This window comes from Cynocephalus volans, chromosome 9 (assembly GCF_027409185.1).
Source record: "Cynocephalus volans isolate mCynVol1 chromosome 9, mCynVol1.pri, whole genome shotgun sequence".
Lineage (NCBI taxonomy): Eukaryota > Metazoa > Chordata > Mammalia > Dermoptera > Cynocephalidae > Cynocephalus > Cynocephalus volans.
The window spans coordinates 4,172,119-4,187,616 of NC_084468.1; the positions used below are offsets into that span (position 1 = coordinate 4,172,119).

At 51.8% G+C, this 15,498-nt stretch overlaps 1 protein-coding gene across 10 annotated transcripts in view; it reads left to right on the plus strand.

The window, feature by feature from the left end:
* ABLIM2 (actin binding LIM protein family member 2) overlaps nucleotides 1-15,498 on the plus strand; it is a 165,805-nt gene that overhangs the window by 134,032 nt on the left and 16,275 nt on the right. For 9 of the 10 annotated variants that reach the window (XM_063108647.1, XM_063108648.1, XM_063108651.1 and 6 more), the window contains 4 exons: nucleotides 2,164-2,225; nucleotides 8,476-8,530; nucleotides 9,948-10,069; nucleotides 10,160-10,240. In XM_063108647.1, coding sequence (XP_062964717.1) covers nucleotides 2,164-2,225; nucleotides 8,476-8,530; nucleotides 9,948-10,069; nucleotides 10,160-10,240 — 320 coding nt within the window. The remainder of the gene's footprint in view (nucleotides 1-2,163; nucleotides 2,226-8,475; nucleotides 8,531-9,947; nucleotides 10,070-10,159; nucleotides 10,241-15,498) is intronic. The other variant, XM_063108654.1, reaches the window with a different exon arrangement.

Genomic DNA, 15,498 nt, shown 5'->3' on the forward strand with positions numbered 1-15,498 from the left:
AGTCTGGCAGGTTGGCTCTGGTGGTTAGAGTGCACCCTTGTAACACCAAGGTCAAGGGTTCAGTTTCCCATACCAGCCAGCCACCTCTCCCACCCCACCCCCCAAAAAGTGGGAAGAATAAAGTGACCTTAATGGAAATAAGGTTTCTGCACTGCGAAGTGGTTCAATGTTGAGACCAGCAGACGGCAGCCTGGACACTGGGAATTTTACGAGCTGTCCAGGCGATGGCAGCATGCGTTCAGGTGGAGACCCACCAGCTGAAGAGTGGTCCATGGGCGTTTGCTGCTCTTGAGGCTACAGGGAAGTAGTTGCCAGACCTAAGTGAGCACCAGAATGGCATGGAAAGCTTGTGGAAACATAGACACTGGACCCCAGCCCCAGAATTCTGATGCAGTCGATCTGGGGTAGGGGCTGAGAATCTGCATTTCTAACAAGTTCCCTGCTGGGGTTGATGCTGATAGTTGGGGATCACACTTTGAGAACCACTGCTGTAGCATCTTTGGCAGATAAGGAGCTCTGGGGACTCAGCAGGAGGGTCCCTTGGGACCCCAGGGTGTGTCCAGCTCTCTGTGTAAATTAAGAAGAAGGTGTTTCCTGGGGGAACCCCAGAATTGCAAGTCAGGAAGCCTCATCTGGTGACCTGGGCTGCTGCTATCTGGCTGGTTGACTTCAGGCAGGTCCGTGCAAACCTCTGGGTCTCAATTCCCCTTCTGTGAACTGAGACGAGGTGGCTGGACGATTTACCTGGAGGATCAAGGAGCAGCCCAGCCAGTCTGGCCCCCAGCCCCTCTCCCTGCTCTGTCTTCTCAGCTCCACTTTTACCTTCTTTTATGTTGGGGTTCACGTAAGATTTCATCTGACAAAAGGGTTCCTCTGCTAAGAGAAGTTCGAGAACCCTGACCTAGATGTTGTAAAAGGCCCTTCCTGACCTACATCTGGAAGATTCCCACAGACCACACAGTGACAAACAAGTCCCCAACGCAGGTCCCCTAGCTGAGGTATCTCCTACAGGCTTTCCTGTGTCCACATGTGACCTTTGCAGAATTTCCTCTCTATTGTCCTCACTGAGTTTGTGAGAAACCCCAAAATGTAAGACACCTGGATAAGTCCTTTGCCTTCCTGGAGCGGGGGGGTGGGCAGTTCTGTGCACGGCGCCCGCCTCGCCATTGGAAGCATGGTTCTCAGTCCTATATACACATGGCCTCGTGAACACTAAGAGATGACCTGCCATCTGCTGACACGTCAGAAGGCAGGCAGCCCAGCAGCGCCTGGGAGCGAGTGCGGGCAGGGGTGGCCTGTGCTGCTGGGGACAGGACCCCAGATGAGGCAGGTGTGGCCCCTGCTCTTTGAGGGCCCGCAGGCCAGTGGAAGGAGAGATAGTTCAGGGGCCTGGGGCAGGCCTCCTAAGGGTGCTTCCCCCAGCCTGGGAGCCCCCCCACCCAGTGGCAGCTGCGCCCGCCCACCCCCTCCGGAAGGCACCCCACGCTGCACTGAGCAGGGCGGGGCTGGCTGCACCGCCTCCTCCTGCTCTCCTGACCAAGCCAAGTGACCAAGCACTAGAGAGGTCACTGGGAGGTCTGGGCCCCTCTGGGCCAGCCAGTGAGGGACTGAGGGTCCCATGTCTCAGACCAGCCCCATTTTATTCCAAGAGAAAGTAGAAATTAGCATTTTAATGTGGAATCCCCCAACTGCAAATAGCTCGAGATTTATTAAAAAACATCACAGTCTCCAGGCCCCCTGTTTGCCACCTTTGTCATGGGATGGCACAGCCCCACCCATCCCATGGGTGTCCTGAGAGTGGCTCCCTTCCTGGCTGCCCCCAGCTCTCCTGGCCTGTAAGGTGAGGGGCTTGGCCAGGGAGACGGATGACACCAAGGTGAGCCTGTCCGTGAGCACAGGTGGCAGCCGGGCTGGGGCCGGGGCTCCACCGTGTTCCTCCTGTCATGGAAGGGCTTGGGATATCACTCCTCCCTGGCTCCTTCCTCAGTCAGTGCCCTGGGGACAGGAAGTCACAAAGGAGGTGGGGCGTGATGCTCAGGGGGCCTCACATGTGTCCCCTGTCCAGCCCCACTCGCCTCAAAGCCCACCCGGGCCGCGTGCGCCCCTCCTCGCCCACCTGGCCGAGCCTGCGCGCGTGACGAAGTTGTACTGTATCTGTTTCAGGATTCCCCTATTCCAAATCTGACTCTCTCCCAGGACACGGAAAGAATGGCTTGGACCACCGGGTAGGTAATCGACCCCTCCCCAGCCCACGGCGTACTAACCATTGCTGGGAGTCTGAGCGTGGTTCCCGCAGCTTCTTGACCACACAGCCAGGAGGAGAGGCCTGGGGACCACTCACCTGCCTGCCTCTGCCTGCTCCTCTGCCCAGGGGCTGCCACTGCCACCACTGCTTTTTCCAAACCAGGACCGGACCAGACCTTCCTCCCCCCCACTCCCTGCCCCGGTCCCCAGGTGGAGACCACCCAGAGTGATCAGGCCCTGTTCTAGGAAGCCCCTCCTGCCCCATGTCCTCCCCCTGTGGTGCAGAGCTGTAAAGGATTGTGTGTCTCATGAGCCGGCGTGAGCCCAGCGTCCACTTCTCTGCTGGGGAAGCCATGGGCACTGTGACTACTGCTGACAGTATCATTAGCACCCGGGATGATCTCACAGCAATCACATCAACTTGTCGTTAGGCTTTCTTTGGCTGCTCCAGCTCAAGGCTGGTTTGATCTCCTGTTCCAAGTTTTCCAAATCTCAGGGCATCTGAATATGAGCCCAGAGAACCTGGTGCCTGACTGCCCTGAGGAGGGCTGGGCCCTGTGCCCTGGGGACATCAACCCCTTTGAAGAGTTGCTCTTCAAATCCCTCCTCTCCCAGCATCACTAGGTCTCTAGTGAGGAGCCCTAGGGTGGGACAGGCATGAAGGTACCAGAACCCCCCCGCCCTCACACACACACAGTCCCAGGAGACCCTCCACTGCCCAAGGCCGCCTCTTCCAAGCCTGAGAGATTGTATCCATAAACCAAGGCAATGCATCTCTCAAGAAAGGCCACTAAAAAATTGAGTCCCCCATTTGCTGCCCTGGAGCAGTCCTGGCAATAAGCATGTAACCAGGGAAAGCCCCCACCCCCCAACCCCGGTGTATCCCTTCCCCAGGGTCAAGGCCACAGGGTCACTCAAGAGCAGGGACATTGTTTGTAGGACCCACAGGTGTCCTCTTGGGCCAGCCTTCGTTTCTTCCATACTCTTCAGGCTGTCAGAGCTGCTGCTATGTATCTGTCCGAGGCCCAGCCTCCTGGGGTCTCCCCCAGGCTCTGGCACCTCCGCATGGTTTTATTTTAGTGAACCCCGTCCCACTAACCACTCTCTGTTCTGGAATGGGCCATCGGGGAACGCGCATGTGGCATGCTTCTTTGAATGTTCTTCGAAAGATTTCCCCGCTCTTCATCTTCCACACAGAAAGCAGGGGGGATGAGAAAGCTGGACCAGTGTCCACAGGACTCCTACAACTCCAGGAATGTGAATCCCTCAGCTCAGTGTCAAGGGTCCTGAGGACAGTGGGATATCTTTCTAGAATGTTCTCGTCTCACCTGGAACAGCTGTTCTTTAATCCAGGGGCTGATGAGTGGGTATTTATGATCTCGACCAAGCCAAGGTGTTCCACCACCAAAGTCAAGTCCTGGGGCTTTTCTCAGTATCCGGAAGGAAATTCAGAGAATAGCATTCTTTGCATTTCTGGTCTTGCATACTTGACACCTGGACTGTGCCTCCTCTAGGGAGGTTATTCTCCCGGTTGATACTGTTCAGCATCTGCAGAGAAGGACCTGGTCTCCAGATGCCTCACCTCCTGAAAGGATTTGAGAACAGCCAATCCACACATTCTAGCAATCTTCATTCCCTTTTCTAGAATATCAAGGGCAGAATCTTAACATTTTCAGAATTAGGAGCTGAGCCGCTGTGACGTTTCTCTTGCAAGCCTAAAGGGTGGGGAGGCATGTTACAAAGCCAGCGTGCCCTCTGCATGTGCCTGCAGAGTCAGTATAGATGGAACTCAGCACCACGTGAAGATTTTAGCCTTTCACATTTCTTATGGGGGAGATGGATGAATGTTATTGATGAATTTGCTGTGGGATTCGTTTTTTCCTGCTAACATTCTTTCCTATTTTTCTCTCTTTCTAAGACTCTTATGTATATTTATACCTATTTCTCTACAGGAAGGCCAGATACTTGATCTTTCAAATGACCCATATTTTACAGGGTGGCCATGCCCAGCACCTGGGCTCTTGGCCTTTGCCCTGGTATTCCCAGTGAGTGCTGCCATGAACTATTGCCAATGGCCTGTGGTGTTCCAGAGTCATTTATTAGGATGTTTCTTGGTTTGTTTTTACTTCCAGAAAGGATTCTGGGTGGCCTAAAGGAAAAGCACAGATGCAGTGAGACCAAAATCCCATTAACACCAAATCACAAAGGAGGAGGCAAGGAAACTATAGGAGAAAATTACATCAAAAACAAACAAAAGAACATTGTATGAGAATAGCTATCAAAGCTTAGCTCTGAGTTTTCTGATAGTCAAGGCATAGAGGCAACCATGACCAGTTATGTCGTTCTCATTGTCTGATGGAAGAAAGGAAATCAGCTCAGGGGAGGCAAAGGTTTTCCCGGGTCTTGCTCCAAGAGGATTTGTTACAAGGGCACAGTCATCCAAAGCACCATATGTCCTAAAGGTCATTAAAATGTCCTGATAATCAAGCGAGCCACAGTGCCTGACACTTGGTAGATGTTCATAACCTACCTTTGAAATGAATAAGACAACAGCCAGCTGCTGCAGGTTTCCTCATGAATGAGGCAGTAGTGATTCTGACATGCACCACTTGATCTGTTATTAAAACAATGACCCAGTGATCATTCTCATCTAAGGGTCTACCACCAGCAGATCCTTGTGATAGCTCCCTAGAGGAAGGCCCATTTTGAAAAAACCTAATGCTAAATATGAACAGACTGAATTCCCCTATTAAAAGACAGAGACTGTCAGTTTAGGTTTTAAAAATAGCATGAGTCATTACAAGATACACACTTAAAAATTATTTTTAAAGGATTAGAAGTAAAAAGATGAGAAAGAAATACTAAAATCACAAATAGAAGGAAAGCAGGAGTGGCAATATTAATATAAGATGGAAGTGAAGCTTAAAGGAATTAATAGAAATAATACTATAAAGAGATATAGAGGGGACACTAATTCATGATAAAGGCACAATATAATAATGCAATTATAGCATTCATAAGCTTAAATGAACCAAGAAACATAGCAATGCCAGACACCTTGATAAAATACAAATTTGGTAGGTGATTTGAATATGACTCCTGAAAGAAGATATATAGATCTAGTGAAAAATAAGAATAATAATGTACAAAAGGTAATTGAATAGTGCAAACAGCAAAGTTAATCTAATAGGTAAATGAAATAAATTATATCTTTGGAGTCAGTTTTTCACATGATCATAAAACATTTACAAAAATATTTATGTATGTGGCTACAAAGAAAACCTTAACAAATTAAAGAAGTGTGATATATGCAAATTGTAACGCTGGAAAGAACACATGTGTTAGCATCAGAGAGCACTGAGTTCAAATCCCAGCTCTGTCTTTGGGCAAGTTACTTTAATTTTCTGAGTCTCTATATCCTAGTCTCTAAAAGAATGATTTTTACCTCTTAAGGTTACTGTGAAGACACATAACATTATGGTTGTGAAATCTTTTCGTAAGCTTTATAGCGTGGTTTCAGCATGAGTAATTATTTAAAAAGCAAGCCTCAACCCCCTCTTACTTTCACATCAGTGGCTGCTGAGTAAGACGGCACATTCCAATGTGCGCTTTAGCAAGAAATGAATGTCAGCTGGTAGCAAACACCACACTCTCATTCCTATTAGCAATCCCAGTATAATTTTTGGAAAATAAAACACATGGGTTCAAATTTTTACAGTCCCATGTATGTGTTGCATGATCTTAGACAAATTGATTAACCTCTCTGAGTCTCACCTGTAAAATGGTGATAACAATAATCACCTCCTGAGATTCTAGCAAAGATTAGAGAACTGTAGAGCAACTTGCACATAATAAGCACCAAACAAATGGTAGAGGTAAATCATTTGTTGCTTTTAAGATCTCTGGTGCCTCCACTGAGAGCTGCAGGGGAGTGAGCCAGGGATGTGCCTGGTGGTGCTGCTTTGTGGTGTTCCCCTGGCCACAAATCTCTCCGGCCAGCCTTAAGGCAGTAAATCAAGACTCCCTTGTACCCGTGAGGTCTTACAGATCCCGTACCCATTTTGCGTTTAGAAGACCAGGAGTAGACTCCACTTTTCCTGCTCTGGACCTATCTGATGCTCTCCTCCTCCACCTGGAATATGCCTGGCTTCCCTCCTGGAAGCCCCATCTTGTCTCAGAGCCTCGAAGACCAGAGGAAGCTGGTTTTGCTGCTGGGAAGTGGGTTTCCAACTGTCCGAGGCAACAGTGGTGGCCTGGGAGTTTGACGCCTGTGATGCAGGACAGAGGGCACTAGGGGGCAGCATTTCTCTTATACATGGGACATGCCAGGCAAGTCGGAGGCAGAGTTGCCTCGGTTTGTGCACGGAGAGTATGCCTGACCGACCCGGACAGTTGCTACCGAGGGTGGTAGTCAGTGTGCTGAGAAAATGTCTCAAAAAAAATTGTTCTTGAAAACCCCTAAGAGGAAGAATTCTTTTGTGAAGTGGCAGAGTTGAGAGACCATGGAGAGTCACTGGGTGGGTGCAAAGACCCCTGGCTCAGGGTCCTGCGGGCCAGGACTTTAGGGAGAGGCGAGTAAGGCACTAACCAAAAGATGCAGTCATCGAGATAAATCATATTTTAATGCAATATTTTTAGAAATCCAAATTAAAGCCAAAAAAATCCATAATGAACAATATCAAAAGCAAGTAAAGACTGGTTCCAACTCTCTGCTTGCATGCTTACCATTCTCATCAGCCTGGTCCAGCCTCCTGGGTCTGGCTCTGTGATGAGGGAAGGCCCCAGCTTCTCTCTGGGCCTCAGTTTCTCCATTTCTGATGACGAGCTTTGGATTCAGTGCTCTCTGAGGTCTTTTTCTGCTCCCACACTCTCAAGGACTATTACCATCTTCTCCCTTACCATCCACGGAAGTGTGTTAGTTCTGAAAGCACTTTTCCCTGTAACAGTATCCACTGGGTTAAGCACACAATCGCCCCTTTAACTGCGGAATTCTTTGTTGAAATTTAATCCCTGTGCCCCATTTCAGAAGCGCTCACCACAAGCCCTGACCCTGTTTCAGAGCCTGTACCGGGTGCTGGGGATCAGACTTGAATAAGACATTTTCTTCAAGGGGCTCAGTCCACTGTGGGCAGCGGATGCATGGCCATGACAGAATGTGGCTCTGGGTGCAATCCCCTGGTGCCAGCCAGCTGCAGGAGATGAACAGGAGAGGGACTGACTAATGCCTGCAGGGGCCCACTCCATGCTCTACACTGTGGGGACCCTCTAGAGGTTCGCAGGATGTATAGATGATTTTTTCAGGTTGGCAGAAAGGAAAAAGAATTCCAGACATTAATGGCTGCAGTGCATTCAAATGGCAAGGTTTGCTGACAAATGCAATGGCACCTGAAGCGGGGGTAGGGGCTCTCAGCTCGACATCCCCTCAGGGTGTCACCCTTGAGTGTCAACGTCAGAGACACAGCCAGTCTGTATGTATGGGGTGCTTCCAACATGCCAGCGTCCATGACAGGGGCTCTACAGAGAGCAGGCTCTTTCACTCTCAGATGGTCACACGCAGGGCTGCTGTGGTGGCTTTCATGCAGGTGGAGGCTCCTCTTGTCTTGGAGCCACCAGGGCAGATGGACTTGAGTTGCATACACAGCTGCTGCGTCAGAGTAGCTGGATTCCAGGGTCTCCAGGAACAGAACAGGAGTTCCACGGCAGTGCACAGCCCCAGGAGGCAGTGGCCAGTGCTTCCCTTTGGCCATCTTGCAGGGGACAGACAGGTCTAGGCGCTGAGCTCAGGAACCCACTGTGTGGAGGGGAGCAGAGACGCCATGGGTCACCAGTTGTGGACCGCAGACTGCCAAGACTAATATGCAACATGAACAAAGGAATGGTGCTGAGCCATCTGCTGCAGTGACCCGGGCACCTGGGAGCATCTTTAAAGGCATGTTGGATTTGACCAGACAGGCAGGGTCAGCGCTGGCCTCCAAGGCAGTGGACATCCTATGAGCAAACCCACCAAGTGTGAAATCCAGCAAGCCCCGCAGGTGCAGGCATCCTGTGCACCCTCCTTCTGGAGCTGGGCATCACCTCCATCTGTCGCCTATGCCCCATCTCTGAGCTGCGGACATCCTCCTCCCCAGGCTGTGCAAGGACCGAGGCACGTGGGGAAGAGACATCTGGCCCCCTGCCTGCCTGCCCTCATGCAACCTGCTTCTTGCCTCCCTCTCTCTCTTTCTCTTCCAGAATGCCAATCTGGCCCCTTGTGGAGCAGACCCGGATGCCAGCTGGGGGACACGAGGTACACACAGTGGTGACCCCCCCCAGGTCTCTGGCTAGGTCAGGGAGTTGCTAACACCTCCAGGGCCTGCTGGCAAAAGGCTTCAAGCATGGTGGGCAAGGGTACCACCACAGGGAGAATGTGCCCAATTACCCACCTCTTCCAGCCGAAGATCAGTTTACCTCCACACTCACTTTACCTGAGAGGCTCCCTTCTCTCCCATTCTCCGGTACAGCCGGCCCCTCCTGACTTGTTCAGCACTTTGTGCCACTTGGGGAAGCAGAGTCAGAGGTGGAAAGCTTCTGGGGTCTGAGCTGAACGGAGTGGAGTCAGACCTGCCTCCCACCCTTGGACATGGTGTGGCTGCGGGCACATGGTGTAACTCTTGGCTTCAGACCAGGAGGATTGCCAGGGAGGTTGGTGTTACCATAGTGGTCACCTGCTCATGTGGCAGGGCCTGACAGAGGGCCACTGTCATAGCTCTCAGCATGCTCCTCTGCCCTGGCTACACTCATGTCCTTATCATCCCCTGAGAATGACGGGGAGCCTTGCTCTTGTGGACTGGTTTGCACGTGGACAGAACATCATGGTGTCAAAGCCTGCTCCCTCCAAGTGGCTTCCCAAATCCCCGGGCCTCTGAGCTGGCCCATCATGATCTCACGTGGCATGCAGGGACACTCAGGGACACAAGGGTGTCGCTTCTGAGACAGTCTTGAGGCCCAGGATCTAGACATACTGCGGATTGTGGGTTCCATGGGTGCACAGAGGCCCTACTATCCATACTATTTTATTTTTTAATAAGATGCTTTGGGTCTGTGACAAAGACATTTTAAACAGCAAGGGTGTGGTGCTCAGGAGTTTAAAAAGGAGGAATTAAGGAGTTAAGAAGGTAAGACAGGGGCTGGCCAGTTAGCTCAGTTGATTAGTTATAACACCAAGGTAAAGAGTTCGGATCCCTGTACAGGCCAGCCTCCACACACACAAAAAAAGTAAGACAGGAAGAAGCTGGGGTTGGGGGAACTAGACCAGAGTGCCAGGGTGAGGATGTCAGTCTCCACAACACCCCAAGAGGTTTGCCAAAAGTCTCCTCGGAAATGCCCACTGTGAAGGCAGGTAAACTGAGGCAGACACCTTTCTCAGGTGGCCCAGACCATCTAACAGCTGAGGAGCACAGTGCCGCCACCTAGCTTCCAGTCTGGCCTCCAGCCTCCTGACCATGCCTCCTGCTCTTGGTTTCCCCCAGAGACCCTCAGAGCCCTCCCTTGCACTCTGAGATTAGAGCCCCAGTGCAGGCCGCTCAGGGGACAGGTAGACCGTGCATGGCCCAGCCGACTGCAGGGGTGGGGGTTGGGGTGTCCCCAGGTCGAGGTTGGTTCCACCTCTGGGATGAGTTCCTACACTTTGTAAACACCCTGTGGTCTCCACTCTTTTCTTGCAGAGTACAAGGTAAGAGGGCCGCCCGCGCCCAGGCTGACCTCTCCGCGCCGCGCTGTGCCTGCCCAGGTTAAAAGTTCTCTTTGTTGTGCTCCCCATGAGGGGTGTGTGTCAGATTCAGACCAAGTATGTATTCTCGGCCGGCGTTTGCTCCGCTCTTTGGTCCCGGCACACACCTGCTCCTGGAGGTGAAATTGTGGTTTCCTCCCCTGACAGGTCTATCCTTATGATGCCCTCATCGTAACAAACCGAATTCGCGTGAAACTGCCCAAAGACGTGGACCGGACGAGGCTGGAGGTGAGGAGCGGTTTGGGGGAGGAGGGCCCATTTCTGCTGAGCGAGTCTCTGCAGATGCCTCTCCCACAGTGTTGCACTGTGGGGGCACCACGGGGACGGTGCAGGGGCTGGCCACAGGGCCTGGGTCAAGGACCCACGCCACTCCAAAAGTTGAAGAGCATGGTTGCGTGTCACAACAACGATGGCTTTGCAAAGAGGCACACTGGTTAGTGGCTCGGGGCAGGGAAGGCTGCATCACAGTGCGTGTTTAAAAGTCCCAGTGGGACGTCGATACAGAGCAGGTGTTGGATAATATCTGTTGCCTGAAAGACCAAACTTTGCTGAGCACCTACTATGTGCCAAGGGCAATACTTTATTTAATCCTCCCAACCACCCTACACAGTAGGCAATGTCCAGCCAGTGGTATTTCATCTCCTGTGTTCTTTCATGGATGTGTCGCAGAGGGGCCTGCTGGGAGCCACCCAGGAGCCAGGAGCCAGGGCCAGTGGCACTGAGCAGGCAGAGGAGCTCAGAGCGTGTGTGTCGAATGTGTGCACAGGTGGAGTTGGGTTCCAGGGGGCCTGCCTCATACTTAAGAGGTGCCTGCCTGCCAAATCATCCTGCAGGCTGGGTCCTGGGTAGCCTCTGCCTGGGCGTCACACAAGACTACCACCCAGTGGCCAGAGAAGGCGCCCCACGCAGGCTTTTTCTGCAAATAGCCAGCACTGCTAACAGCCCACAGAGGAAGCATTATTGGGCTCTGGTGAAGTTGGGTCCTTGTTCATGGTGTGGTCTTGTCCCCACCATAAATGCTACCCGAAAGAACGTGAGCCGAGATGCTGGGTACCGTTCAAGCTTTATTAAAGGAAGAAAATCTGCTGGGCTGCGCTCAAAGTGGCAGGCAGTCCGGGGCTGCCCTGAAAATGGGGACAGCCCCAACAATGGGTTTGCGAGAGTTTATATTAGCTGTTGGGCACGAAATTTACGAGGGGGGGCAGGGACGATTAGTTGATGTAACTGGGTGGAGAACTGTGCTGATGCGGAAGCTGGAAAGTTGTTTCCAAGTCAGGAGGCTTCTCCTAAAGGGAAGTGGGGAGCGGCTTGGTGCTGGAGTGGAAGACGAGGCCGGCGGCTATTTCATGCTGGTGCTTATTGTGTGCACAATGGTGCTGGTCACGTCCAAAATCCATCACTACCCTTGTAAAACGGGTGCTTTGGGCTGGTTGGTGGCTCACCCGGTCAGGAACTGCCTGCAGGGTTCCTATTTGCTGTGCTTCTTTGTTCTTTGAAGGGTGTGTCCCATGTGGGCTGTGAGCCAAGCTAGAAGAAATTGCTCTGACAGAGGTGAGCTCAGACAAGAAGGCAGCGTCTGGCACAGCAGTGGCCCAGGGCCTGGGAGCCTGTTGGGACCCGCCACTTGGGACTGGGGTGCGCTTTAAATGACTCTGTGTTCCCTCTCCCCCACCTCCCACCACCCCCTGTGCTACAATACAGAATGAAAGTTGCAAACTACCAAGTCGTTAACAAATGTATTATTTTAAAAACCTTCTGAGGCCTGGGTAATGGGTTTAATCATTCAAATTTCCAAGAACACACCCATGGGTGCGGCTCTCCAGTCCTTCTTCCTCAAGCCCAGCCAAGCCAGGAGGCGACTTGGACATGTTACCACTGATGTTGCAGGTCCGGTATCCCCCAGTTGTTCATCAGCCCCTGCTGGGCCCCACCTCCGGCTGGGAGCTGGGATGTGAGCCTGGTGGGGCTTGGGAGGGGCTGCTTCCCAGCAGGAAAGGAAAGGCCCCTGATGTTTTCATTTCAGGGGAAAGAGCTTTATTTTTAATATAAAAACAATTTGTAACTATTGTGAAAGTCCAGAAAAATACAGAGAAGAACATAAAAATCTTACGGAATTCCCCCACCTAGTCCTCATGCCTGTTAACTCTGTGGTGGATACACCTCCAGAAATCCCTTCTTGCACACACACGCAGAGATAACCAGGCCTTATTTTATTTGGTTTGGTTTTGGCTTTGATTTTTCCAAGTCTTACGTTGGATAAGTAAGGCTCATGTTGTATGCACAGTTTGACATCCTGCTTTTCACCTTTAAATGTCACATGGACATCTTCCACGGCGATTACTGTAGATCTGCCCCACTTCTCGATGGTTGCATGGTGGTTCATGGGGAGCCTGTTTCTCATGTGCACAGGCCCCAAGGACCAGGCTGTGGTGTGACAGACACCTGGTTGGCTGGAGGTTGGTCACAAGGCAAAGCCCACATGCAAGGCAGGATGGGAAATGTAGTCTAGCTGTGTCCCCAGGAAGAGGAGAGAATGGATGTGGCTGGACAGCTGGTCAGTCCCCAAAGGAGGATTGGGCCATCAAATGGTCAGTGTTGTTATTGATACTACTGCCGAGGTGCTTAGCTGAGTCCTCCATTCAGAAAATATGTGACAGGCCCTGAGCTGGGCCCCAGAGAAGCCTGGTGAGCAAAAACCATCTGGCAGGAGACAGATGTCAATCAACCAATTGGCCGCATGAGTATGTATAATTACATACCAGCATTAGGGCTCTGAGGAGAGGAAAGTGGGCCTGTGAGCTGTCATGTTTACTGGTGCAGTAGGCATGCGTGCGTGTGGAAGCATGTCAGTGTCTTGTAAGGTGAAGGATGGCAGGTAAGAAGAGAATTCTAGGAAAAGCAAACCACATGTGCAAAGGCCCTGGGGCAGGAGGGAGCCTGGGCTGTTTGAGGGACATAAGACAGCTGAGGTGGCTGGACCTGAGCAGGGGAAGGTGGGACAGGCCAGGCCCTGCAGGGCCCTGAACCATGTTTGGCAGTTTGGTTTTAGCCTAAGAGCAACAGCTTTTCAGTTGGGAGACTCCATGACTAGATTTGCAATTTAAAAGACCCTGTGGCTGCATCATGAAGCCTGAAAAGGCTGTGTAGATGCAGAGAGACTGTTCAGGGAATATTCAGGTCATCCAGGCAGGAAATGATGTCATCTTGGACATATGTGGTGACATTGCTGAAGGTGTGAAGTGGACAGATTCAGGCAGTACTTGGGGAGCTGAGGGGCAGGAGTTCGTGATGGAAAGCGCATGGAGGGGAGGGGAGGGACGTTGCAGGTGTGACTCCGGGCTGCCTGGATGGGAGGCGGCTGTAGTCGTGTTCGCTCAGAGGAGCAGGCCGTGCCCAGTCTGATGGTGATTAGCACTCTGGCCTACGAGGCATGGCTGAGGGACCCGGGATGCACAGCCTGGCAGCCATGAAGGTGCCAGGTAGGTGCCTGGTATCATGTTGTGGGTGCTCAGTTAATGTTGTTGACGATGGACAAAGCATGATAATCCTCTTTGACTCTGGAAGGGGGTCAGATGAGTCATACGGTGCCAGTGGGGGGAGCGGAGATCAGCAGGTGGACATCCCTGGGAGGCCCATTTTGGACCCAGCTTAATGCCCTTCCTGAGATGTGGTGCTCTGTCCCAGAAGATCTGAGTGCCAGCCCCTGGCCATGGTACATCAGAGCCCCAATTACCCTCTGACCATCTGTGCCAGGAGCTCCCAGTCTGAGGGGCAGGGACCTCTTCTAACCCTGGGCAATATCAAACGTCCTCTAATCCAACTCCCTGTACCCTCCCACCTGGCACTGTTAGAAGACATTGCCATTTTGCTCCTGAGTTGGCCTCCTGCAATCCATGGGTGGCATCCTGGTGGAGAGGCAAGCACAGAGTCTCCATAATATCTAGCTGTGTGACCATGGGCAAGTCACTTAACCACTCTGAACCTGACCCCTCACCTGTCAAACGACATCGTCGTGCCTGCCCTCCTGGTGGCTGGGCATTCATTCAGTTACTCAGAAACATTCCCTGAGCACCTGCCATGAGCGAGCACCAGGCAGGTCCTTTGTGTGCACTAGTGAATTATCTCTTCTGTGTGGCCCTGTTTTACCAACCTGAGAGGTCACCGTGGAGATGACCGTAGACTAGAAAAGACTTTCCCAGGGGGACAAGGGGCTGTGGAAATGGCCAGAAACAATGATTGCAAGGAACTTAGTGGAAAAGCAAGATGGTCACGTGCAGAGGATGGAGTCAGCCACAGGCTCAGCCCCAGGAGAAAGGAAGTCCCTTTTGAAAGTTTGTCAGACTGGTGTATTTAGCAGGCAGGCGTCCCACCTGTCTATGCGCCAGGCTCTGTTGCAAGCGTGGCTCTGTTGCAAGCACGTGACATATCTGAATGCACTTGGTTTTCACAACTCGATGGGGTGGTGAGGTGGCTTCCTCCGTCCCATGGCTCCCGGAGGCAGAGCTGGCATTCAAGCTGAGATGGCATCCAAGGCCACCATGCTGTGCTGTCTTCTGGATTAATTACAGTATGAAAAACGAATTTCTAACCCTTTGTATGTGCCCCCAGCTTCCCGATGCGCACAAGGAGACATTTTGCTTCTTAGGCAGGAAGGTGTATCAGTCAGTGTTCTCCAGAGAAACAGAACCAATAGGAGAGAGAGAGACAGAGACAGAGACAGAGACAGAGAAAGACAGAGAGAGACATCTATTAAGAAATTTAGTTTCAGAACTTCGGGCATGCAATTGAGGGGGCTGTCAATTCTGAAATTTGTAGGGCAGGCTGTCCGGCTGTAAACTCAGGCAGGAGTTCATAGTTTGAGGCAGAATTTCTTCTTCTCTGGGAAATCTCAGTCTTTTAAGGCCTTCAGCCTCACGGCCACATCTAAATGGTGTTTGAGCAAATCACTGGCACCATGGCCCAGCCACGTTGACACAAAACTAAGCCATCACAGAAAGCAAGGCGTATAGCTGGGAAATGGGCTTCTTGTCTGGTCTGAGCCCTTAAGGCGGTGTCCAGGTAAGTCCCTCTAGGGTCAGCTGCTCCTGGATTGGACACTCAGAGACCTTTCAGGGCAGGGCTTACACAGGAAAGGAGCAGTGCATTGCTAGAGTCCTGTGGTTTATTGATCTGGCCTCTTCCAGGCCCTGAGGCTAAATGTACATCTGAGTTTGCCCAAGCAGTAGAAGCCCACATCCTGGAATGTGCCCGAAAAACAGGGAGCCTGCAGTTAAAGAATACCTCCTTTGTTTAAACTCACCTGACCAGTCTGATGAGAGGTGCACCCTGCTAGACTGATGGGGATGGTGAGGTTCAGAGCCACATGGGTGTGTCTGAGAGATGTGTCTGCACCAGAACCCAGACTCTGAGGCTCCACTGGCCCCTGCACGAAAAAAAAACACGAGCAGTTCTGTGTGGTGGAAGAAAGTGTTTGAATCCAGGAGAGG